Genomic DNA, 10597 nt, shown 5'->3' on the forward strand with positions numbered 1-10597 from the left:
GCCGCTACATCTAATCAGACTTGTTTCACGGGGTATGGTGAACGGGGTTGACGAGATCTGACGATACTGCGGCGGATACGGACCGATCGATTATTGGCTTTCATCGGATGCAGGGTATCCGATGTATTATTGTATTGGCGGAAAGTCGACGGGATCTCAATCCGTAGAAACAGACCGCGTCCTTGGTATCCTTCGATAGCTCGACCGCTAAATTATGTGGACGGCAAACCGGCAATCTTATTCTCGCGAAACGTCAATCATTCCGCTTTTATTTATAAAAAAAATCGTTAACGGCGTATCTCGCGTTAGACTCCGCGCGATCATATGTCCAAGGAAATAACATGCATTTAACGTCGTACACGTCATATTACGAGCAAGTTATCGATGAGCTGATATTAACGAACTTTTACGTCTCGGATGTATTGTACATAAACAGTTTCTCCACGCGTCGATTCTCCGGCATAACAAATTTTGCAGCATCCTACGCTACACGGGCGACCGTGATACATTAATAATCCCGCGCGCTGTTGCAATTAATTGGCTGCTGAAGGTGGTCCGCAATTTGAGCGAGCGAGCAGCGTTTTGGCGTGATTATATATATCTGCGCCGAGGTAATAAGATCTATATTGGCGGGAATATCTAGCGCGGAGAGCAAGTAATATTCGCTGACAAAGCAAACGACGTACATTGCGAAGGTACAACGGGATAATAAATTAACGCGATGTATATATTACGTAAAGCCACGAAGCTGAGAATCATCGCGGCGAGATATCGTGGCGCGCCGTTTTCTAAATCGCGAAAGGAAGATTGCGCGCTGAAACGTGCAGCCATAAAAAGCATCCCTATCTTCATCTTCGTCACGTTTGATTCCTCGATCTAGTCTCGAAAGCTCCGAGGCTTCGACAAGATGAGAGAGGTCACGGAGAGGAATGCGACAAATATCCTGCCCTGCCTGTCGCGATGCGGACGAACAAAATTCTCTCGGAGGAAGAGAGCGGGGCCAATCTCTCGCAGGATCCACGGGATTCGTGGCCGGAAAACGCAAGGACGGTGATCGATGTATAATCACGTGAGAATGTACAATTCTCCTTCCCCACGGTGTACATGCAACGCTCACGCGCCGCGCACACGTACTCCTCTGCCAGGAAAGAAACTAATGCCAGCAATTCGGAAGTTTTCCGGGTTAACGTTGAGGAAGAATGGCGATCACCGCGGAACGAAAAATTAATTTTGCATCCACGATAAAACGCGCGCTTTTTCGGGGCCGTAAGCTTTTTAACCCTTTATAACTTAAATTTTTTAAGTTCTCTGATGTTTTTAAAACATATTTATATATTACTTACAATTCCTAACATTAATTTCGAAGAAATGCGTTACTTTAATTTTAATTTATAATCGCGATGCGGAAGAGTCTTGATCAAAAGTCATCAGAAATGTAAATAAAAAGGTATAAAATTCAGTAGGATTAAAAAAAATGTTTCCAAAGAGAATTAATATAATATAATATAATAATTTTTCTAAAACGAACGCTCTCTTGCAATTTTTTGTTACTTGTATATCTCGATATAGATCTCATGTGGACACGTTAACTGGAGAAACGATTTTGCGCATAGCGGGCATAGTGGATCTGATGTTTAATTCCGGGTTTAGGCGACGCGAAACACCGAATTAAAGTTCCGAGCCGGCTCTTAAATACCTGCGAGCTCGCGATAAATCCAGCCATTGGAGCGTAGCCGACCGGATTATTTATCTCAAGATTATTTCCTCGTACAATTCCAACTTCCGGTCTAATCCTCCCGCCGATCGCTAACGCCCGGCCTGGAGTCACCAGCCCGAATCACGAACCCCGGTGGTTTACGGCAGTTCGCTCCTAGCGATCGCGGGCAAAAAGGCGCGGGCATTACCGGCGTCGCTCATGGGCTGCTTTTATTTCAGGAAAGTCGTCGAACAATTTCTCAACGGATTATACCGAGATTTGCTCTCGGGAAAGTTGGGTAATTCCTTTACAAGTTCGCGCTAGAAGTTTTGCCCCCTTCCCTCCCCCGCGCCACCCACCTCCCCCGCGCATATCTACTCCCCTCTCCCTCCGTCTCTCGCGCTTTCTTTTTCCGTCTTGCGCCTTACGGAGGGACAATGGGAATAATTTTCCTTTCGCTTCAGGGCGTCTCCTTGACGCGACGAAATTAGCGTTTCGGTTTCCGCGGGATTCTCAAATCTGGATTAACGAGATATCATTTAAAAAAGTGACGGCTAAGCTTCAACCGCGTCAACTTATGTAAGAGCAGTTAACGCAGTAAAATTTCCTCTTTTAACAAAAAAAAACAAGACATATTACGTAGTCTAGATAATATGTAATTCTGTATACAATTTATATGTATTTATATCTTAAATTAAAGCTAGAATAGTAAAGTCACATAATTATTAAATTGACAATCAATTTAACAATATTAACACACATCTTACAATTAGAATATACCTACGTAGGAGATATACGATGTAGAATATACGAGATATATAGGATAGGATACTGAATTATAATAGGATATGTTGCGAAAAATAATTTCTTAAATATTTCATAAAAATGTATCGTTTATTTCGCAGTTGCTGATCAATATGACATACTTTTTACAGAATAGCAATGGATTACAGCGCCAAGTACCTGATATTTTTAGTTCTCTGCCTGGTATTGTCCGAGTACGAAGCGGACGATAAATACCAAACGAATCTTTCGAGGAAACGACGTTACGTCGTTTTTCCCGAGGGCTCCACATTTTCCGTAAGTATCGCACAATACCGATTCATTATCGCAAATAATCTCTGTAATTTCCACTTAAACGGTATTATTATTCATAGCGCCAGAAATCATTATGTTCATGTTAGCTTAAAGAACAGATTTTTAGAATGCGGTAAATATTAATTTAAATGCAAATGTAACGAGTGCATTAATTAATTTAACATTTAGTTGTAAGGGAGGTGTCGCTCGCAAGCTGCTGCTTGCGGTAATTAACTCGATAATTAATTACTTACCGATTGAATGCACTTACCAGTAGGTAATTTCGAGGTTACATGGAATTATTACATTTTATATTATTATCTACATGTCATATACTATCATATTTTTCAGATGTACGTGATTGAAATAATTTTCGTCATCAACAGATACTTATGATAATTTTAAATTGACAACCAACGAAAATTTGTAAATTTTTCAAGAACCAAAGATGGTTGTCTTCTAATTTTCTATGCATAAGACTTTCATTTATAATTGCAAATGCAATAATTCCTGCTAATCTCGTATATAACTCAACTTTTCTTTGTTATAAAATGTTTTGGTTGTAGAAAATTATAATATATAGATACACATTATTAATCTTACTCCTAAAAGCTAGAGATTCATCAAAAGAGCTTCTATATTAATAATTATATTATAATTACGTAACAATTATGGCGAAGATACATAAACGAGGAAACGGTAGACTATAAATCTAACGTTAAACTTGTGGATTGTTCTCAGGTCGCTCTCTGCTTAACCGTGCACACTCTGACTCCGGACGACATCTTCACCGAGGGCCTTAACTGGGGTATCTCCTACGACCTGCCCAACGAGAGCAAGCCCGCCCTGGAGCCCTTCTTAGAGCTGAGGAACGATAAATTTAAAACAAGCAATAAGAACGATCGTTACGGTTCCACTGCGATCGCTAATAAGTACGGCTTCCTGAATTCAAAATGGAATAACAACGTCAGGCAACACTTCATACCCGGCAATAAAAAGTATCACAAGTCGGAGTACTATTACTTGCAAAGGAGACATCGGAGGGAGCTTTACAACAAACTGGAAGTCATCATGAACGCGTATGTATTCCCGATCATTTTTGCGAAACTCGTAATAAGTAAATGAACAACTCGAGAAATTATTAAAGTCATGTGAGTATTTTTTTATTATTTAAAGCAATCTAATTTCCGAGTCTGCTTCGTGAAAGGACTAAACTATGACGTATACTTAGGAAAATATCATCATAAGAATATTGATCGAACACAGATATATTTATTCTTCAGCGATGAAGGATTATGTTGATTTCTTACAAATAAAAATTTGTTTTAAGAAATAATTCTTTATTTTTTTATATTTTTCTTTCTTTATACTTTATAGTTTGAATTTCATGAAGCTTTCAATAGATTCGCGTTTGAAGATTGAATACTCGCAGAGCACTCGATAATGCTCGATAGTGCAGATCGATAATGTATAATAACGCGAATGATTGGGCATTAAACAAATTATGACAATAACACGATGATACAATGATCGATGTTGTCTGAATTGCTGCGGTCCGATTAGTTCCGCACCAGATAACGATTAATAACGTCGCGAGTCCACGTTAAGACAACAATTTCTCAGGATCAACGTTGCTCACCGTCATCTATTCAAATTGAGCGAATATATTAACCTGGATTTCGGCGTCTTGAGGGGAGCGACGAATTTTCACGACACGCTCCAGACGAGAGACACGCTCGGTAATAAAATGGAACGGCGGTTTTAGCGGCTCCCAGAGCGATCGAACGCGGCCGTCTTGTCTCTTTATGGAGACCCGTCGAAGCACCTCGCTTTCCTTCCGTGTCATCTATCGCGGCGTACCGACGTATCGACCGCATTAACGGAGGAAAAGCCGATACATCGCGATAATGATGGCGAGACTGAGCTCTTCGTACACCGCATGTCGGTCGAAGGTAGAGACGCGCTATTATCGCGTCACGCTTACAATTTGTCAAGTCATATTGTATTATCGGACAGACGTATGGCGGTAGCAATTACGCGAAGGATTTTGCCAATTAATTTTAATTATTCGACGAAGGCTCGAACCGGCGTTTTACCGGCACGCTAATATTGATCGCCTTCAATGCCAATGAGACAGATATTGGATAATTTCAAGGCCTTTCTTCTCTTGGCAATCTTTTTCATCGCGTTAAGCGTTTAATAAAAAGTCTATGCAAATAGTTGGTTACGTAACATCAAATACAAATACAAATTAATTGCGCAGAGAATTTAATAATTAATTTTAATTATTCGACGCAGATTTAAATTGTATTTTATTGGGAAATATTGATCATCCTATCTTGCAAATTTTGTGCCGCGTTTAATGGAGAAACTATGTAACTTAAAATTTGTATGTAATTTCCGATAAAAAAGGAATTCAATTAATGAATGTCAACGAGTAAAATCAAAAATATAAAGTTATAAATCGAAAACAATTTACAGATCAGTTATAATTTTATTAACGCTATTATTTATGATGAATCGCGTGAGAGTTCATGTGACGTGATAATATTTAATCTCAATTGACGGAATGTAACATTGATGTTGGCGTACTTTATTATAGTCTATTAACACCGAATGACTTCGAATAAATGCAGAGCATATATTGCCCAGAAAAAAATCAAGAATGTCTGCCAAGATCTTTGATAATCTGATGGATATTTGATCATATCCTTTCGAAACCGAAATTTTTGTAATAAAAATGCCAATTCGTATTTTTATTAATGAATTTATTGTATTTGTCTGCGGAATTCAGATTTTATATTTATATATACATTTACATGTTATGCCTCAGTTTTTCCAATCGAATACTTTTTTAAAATCGTACACGCAGTTTTGTTGTAATCTATCAGAGTCAATTTTTTCTCAGCGAAAATATGACTCAAGACAATTTTCTTATCGCAATTCGTCGACCTTCTCTAACAAGCAGGCAAAAACGATCTTATCATTTAAAGAACATCGCGGTACATTAATGAAAAGATAAATTTACGTTATTTATAACGTTTACGAAGCAAATACATTTGTTGACTGTAACTGACTGTTGTGAGACGACAAAAAGAGGCCATTTGTCGAGTCGCGCATAATTCAGCGGGTGCGTTTATTGCATCCCGCACGACGCTTTTAAGGACGTTTATCGAACGACATTTAGCAGCGCCGTTTACTCCATCCCGCCCGGGATAACGAGGCGAGCGTCAGAGTATCGCGGCTAATATCCGTATGAAATCATTCACCCCTTCGCCGAGAAGATGCTAAAGTGGTGGTTTACGCCCGGCGTCTTATGGCGACCGCTTGGGTTATGCAAGGATGGTTTTCGCTACACATACACATGAGCGTGTATGCGTGTAGGAGAAAGGGGGGAAACGTCGCCGGTGGTTTATAAGGGATTGGTCGGCGGTGGTAGTGCCGTTGGTACGGCTTAAGGGTGGCATGAATCAGAGGGTGGCGCTTCCACGGCCGCGGAACGGCACGACGGCCTGATAGCGTTGGCGGGGGGAGGGGGAGGGAGTTGTTTCTGAACGGGTCTGGCGGACCATTTATCCGTTTCTCGGGCCAACGACCACGGGAAAATAGTTTCTCTCTCTTCCGCGGCCATAACCAGATTTATATCCTCTGCCAGGGTGGTCCGATTATTTTCGTCGGCGGCGTTTCGTTCCTGGTCGAATAAGGCCGCGGCAATAGCAGCCGAGCGTTTTTACTTGATCGTTGAAGATATTTAACTCGGAAATACTTCGTAATAACATTGGCGATAGTCTGCGACGAAATATATTCCGCAAAAATGTGATTCGTAGCGCAAAATCCAATGTTGAGCGTCTTACTTTTCTTGTAAAAGAATGTTTAACGACGAAATTTTAATTGATTGCTACGGCAAAAAGTCGAATGTCGATATAGAAATCATTAATAAATCCTAATGGATTGAATTTTATAATAGAAAATATTTTTTATTTCAATAACGGGTTTTGTAAGATATGAATGTATATTTGAACGTCTTATTATACTGTCAAAGAAAATTAGACTGTTACATTTGAAGAACTCGTAGATTAATAGCAATGTATATACGAATGAGATAATAAGTTAATGGTATTTGCGTAACGTAAAAGAATGAATCGGGTAAAATGACATATCGGATTGTCTACATTAGGCTGGCAGTATTAATTCTGTCTTGACTCTTTGAGAGAGATTCAGTCCGTTAAGATCCTCCTACAAAATAAATAGCAGACATTTACTCAGACTGCAGATTGTGAGATATATTCGTCAATTGCGTGTAATAAATGACTTGTTTTTTCCGTCCGCAAATACAAATTCATCTTTCCATTCTCTGTAAGGTGAAAAAGTTTAGATTGTTATGATTTAGTTTGTTGAAGAAAAAGTAAAATCTGTATATCACAAGAGGACTATTATTTTGTAAAAGTAAAAACGTATTTAAATATAACAGAAATTTAGTCCTTAATTAGTCAAAAAAGAATAAGCTTATTAATTTTTAGATCAAAACGATTACATTATTGAACGATTCTTCAAAAAAAATTTTTTACAAATAAAAATAAAATTGTTATAATTATCATTAAAATTATGTTTGTTCAATTAGTTATATACCAATTTCAATTTATAAGCCTTTTTAAGGAAAGAGCTATTCGTACTAGTATTCATGAATACATATCAATCTTTATCTACATCTCGCAAGCGTTTATTACGACATAACTGTATGTTATACAAAAGTTTCTCTTATTCTTTTAGGATGGGCTTTGACGGCAGGACGTGTGTTCTACGCGCGCTTTGCGAAGCATCTCAACGGTTAATGCCAAAGGGTAACACCTTAATAGAAGAAATGATGAGAATATCGTTCTCGTAAGTTTCTTAAACGAGATGAATGGGTTTGGCAAATGTACGCTTCGAAGGGTCGTAGATTAGTATTCTATTTTTCGAATTTTTTCCTCTACATTTCACTTTAAGAATTCATGAATATTAAGTGCCACGTAACTTTAAAATAATGTGATTCAAGAGAGAAAGAAGAGAAAAGCGAAAAGAACAAATGCGGTGGAAGATGCAGTTAACTGATACTAAGAAGATGCAAGATTTATAATAACACTAAATAAATAACGCTGGAAAAATAGCTTCCCTTAAGGTGAATTATACGTAGGGTGGTTTATATTCTAATAATTTTTTGATAAACGTAAAATCTTTCTTTACCAAAAATGGTAGAAATAAAATGGTAAAAATAAAAATTGAAATGGTAGAAATTTTTCACGCTTTGATATCTTTGTTATTAGTCCGAAAATAAAAATTCAATTATCTACTCGACATTAACTGGCCAATATAGTTTTGTAGTTTTGTTAGCTATTTGTCCTCTGGTCCCTGAAAAACTCTTCAGTTTCAATCGTTTGCACAAGCACAAAAGCTATCAAGAGTATCTCGACATTTTCGATTGTATAATTCCATCGAACACTCGACCCATCTGTTTGAAACAACCTACATAAAATCTTGTATGATATTATAAGGTAAAAGTTTTTGATGAAAAATATATTTACGATAAACCGGATTTTGCACACTTTAACTTTCTTCTTAATAATGTGTTACAAGACTGAATCCAATTCTTTTCATTAAATTTTCTATAATTTTTATTCGATTTTATTAATCGAGAACGGTCACCTAGGGTAAATGTGTTTCTTTTGTCTTTAACATATATTTTTATTTCTCTTTACCTTTTTCAAAAAATATCGAGTAAATCTATATACGTATCTACTATCCTCAAATACCATTAAATTATAGAACAATAAAAAATCTGTAATATGTAATTAATAACAATAACTTTTAATTGGCATGTAAAAATCAACTCAGGTGACCGTTTCCGCATTAATGTAAAATCTCGTGTAAAATTTACTTGCCTCAGAATATTATGCATCAATTTATTTGTACATCCATATATATTCTATTTCTTCTAAATTAAATTATAGATAACTAATATGTCTCTCTTCTTCATAAAAGAATAAAATAATTTATTCAAGGCAAACGAAATGACGGATTAGAAACATGATTCATAGGATTTAAAAGATTCTGTCTATCCCGGGAGGCACCTTCTCGATTATCCTACAATCGACTATTACGAGCAGCCTACTCATCATCTTGAGCAACAACGCACGATTTTCAAGAATTTTGGAGGATTCTCTCTTGAGAGATCATCGCGCTTTATTACTCTAGAAGAACATTTCAAACATAATATGATACTCGACGAATGATACAGGAAAGCTCAAGAGCGTGCCCCCCCGGTCCGCCTTCTCTCCTCGTCAGTTTTCTACGACCCTTCGATATATAATTCGATCGTTGCCATATAGGCAGAGTGAACGTGAACGCACGACTTACAATCTAAGAGGTAACTCGCTTTGCTCCTCTCGTTGTAGATTACCCCTGAAGAGAGTGTTCTCCTTTGAGCCGCAGGAGCATCACACGTACACCCAGGCTCATAAAGCCGGTCACGAGGGCAAGGACTGCGCGGCCATGTTTCCAGGGTGCAGTTTCTCCCTCATCGACTTGGCTCTTGGGAAATATAACGCACCCCCGTCCGACCGTCCCGGGGATGCCGCGGACCACGCCGGAACTTTTGGCACGGAGGACGAGCCTTTCGTGGATTGGCCGAGATACATGAGGTAACGCGGTGCATGCAAACGGCAGCCTGATTTCAACGCTGCACGAACATGCAGGACGCCGCTTTACGGTGCCGACGACTCGACCTCGACTGAAACAAACGATCACGGATATTAGAAGGATGCAAGTTTGGCAGATTTTGTAATTTAAAAAATACACAAATAAAAGAATCTTTCTGTATTGTCAATTGTTTTCATCGTTGCTCCCGTTTCCACGAGTGCTCCCGAATGTTGTACGAAGCAGCGAAGACGTAAAGTACTAGAAGGAAAATTCCCAATATAACTGTATATCTCACGTTATAATATTAACACCAACGCCCGGAAAATTAACGTTGCAATTCGTTCTTTATCGCTATTATTATTATCGCGTGTAAAAGCATAAGCGCGAATTACGGACAACTAATACGCGATTTACGAGTACATCATTAAACAGAATGACGCGAATAACAGAGTTGGAAGTGGAAAGTGGGACGCTGAACATCGGAGAAACATTTCACATGGCGCCGACGAGGTGGATATGGTTGATATACTCCATAACAAGCTACAACAATATTTCTCGTTACATCGTTATCGTGCATGATAATATGATTTAACTAATTGGATAGAATTGTATCGAATTGCACGACGCGGAACAAGAAACGAGAAAATATATATCGGTAACCGATAAGAGGAGATTGAAGAAAGAATGGCTTAAGGACTGTTCGGAATTCAAAGGGATGTATTCTGTTCCGTTTCTGTAAGTACCTCGCCAATATTGTACTACATGATATTTTTAGAATATGGAGACTCCTTTACATCTCGCGACATTATTACGCAACGTCGGTTTAAAATTAGAGTTTCATATTTATCAAAAAATGCAAGAACTGATAAACGAAGAAATCAAGAAGAAATTTATGAGCCAAAGATATACGTATTTCGAATTTAAGCGCTTAATGAGACAGTAATCCTGATTATTTGTATGTAATGAACAGTGTATGTAGTATCTTTTTAATTATATTAATGTTTACTCATAAATTATGGACATTACAAGTGTCGATTGCTGTATAATGCGGGGCTCATACTGCGAATCCGTAACTCGTAAATCACGGAATTCCAACATATGCGCAGATCCAATTCCGATGTGAATAAAGCCACATTTTGCATTTATAAA

At 38.1% G+C, this 10597-nt stretch overlaps 1 protein-coding gene across 1 annotated transcript; it reads left to right on the plus strand.

Annotated features, from left to right (window-relative positions):
• Positions 1–1447: 1447 nt before the first annotated feature.
• Positions 1448–9700, plus strand: LOC139820630 (uncharacterized). Its single transcript, XM_071791037.1, has 4 exons — positions 1448–2776; positions 3515–3852; positions 7544–7654; positions 9205–9700. The coding sequence occupies exons 1-4, from the start codon at positions 2639–2641 to the stop codon at positions 9452–9454; spliced, it is 837 nt and encodes a 278-aa protein (XP_071647138.1). The 5' UTR covers positions 1448–2638; the 3' UTR covers positions 9455–9700.
• The last annotated feature ends 897 nt before the right edge of the window (positions 9701–10597 follow it).

Source organism: Temnothorax longispinosus, chromosome 10, assembly GCF_030848805.1.
Source record: "Temnothorax longispinosus isolate EJ_2023e chromosome 10, Tlon_JGU_v1, whole genome shotgun sequence".
NCBI lineage: Eukaryota > Metazoa > Arthropoda > Insecta > Hymenoptera > Formicidae > Temnothorax > Temnothorax longispinosus.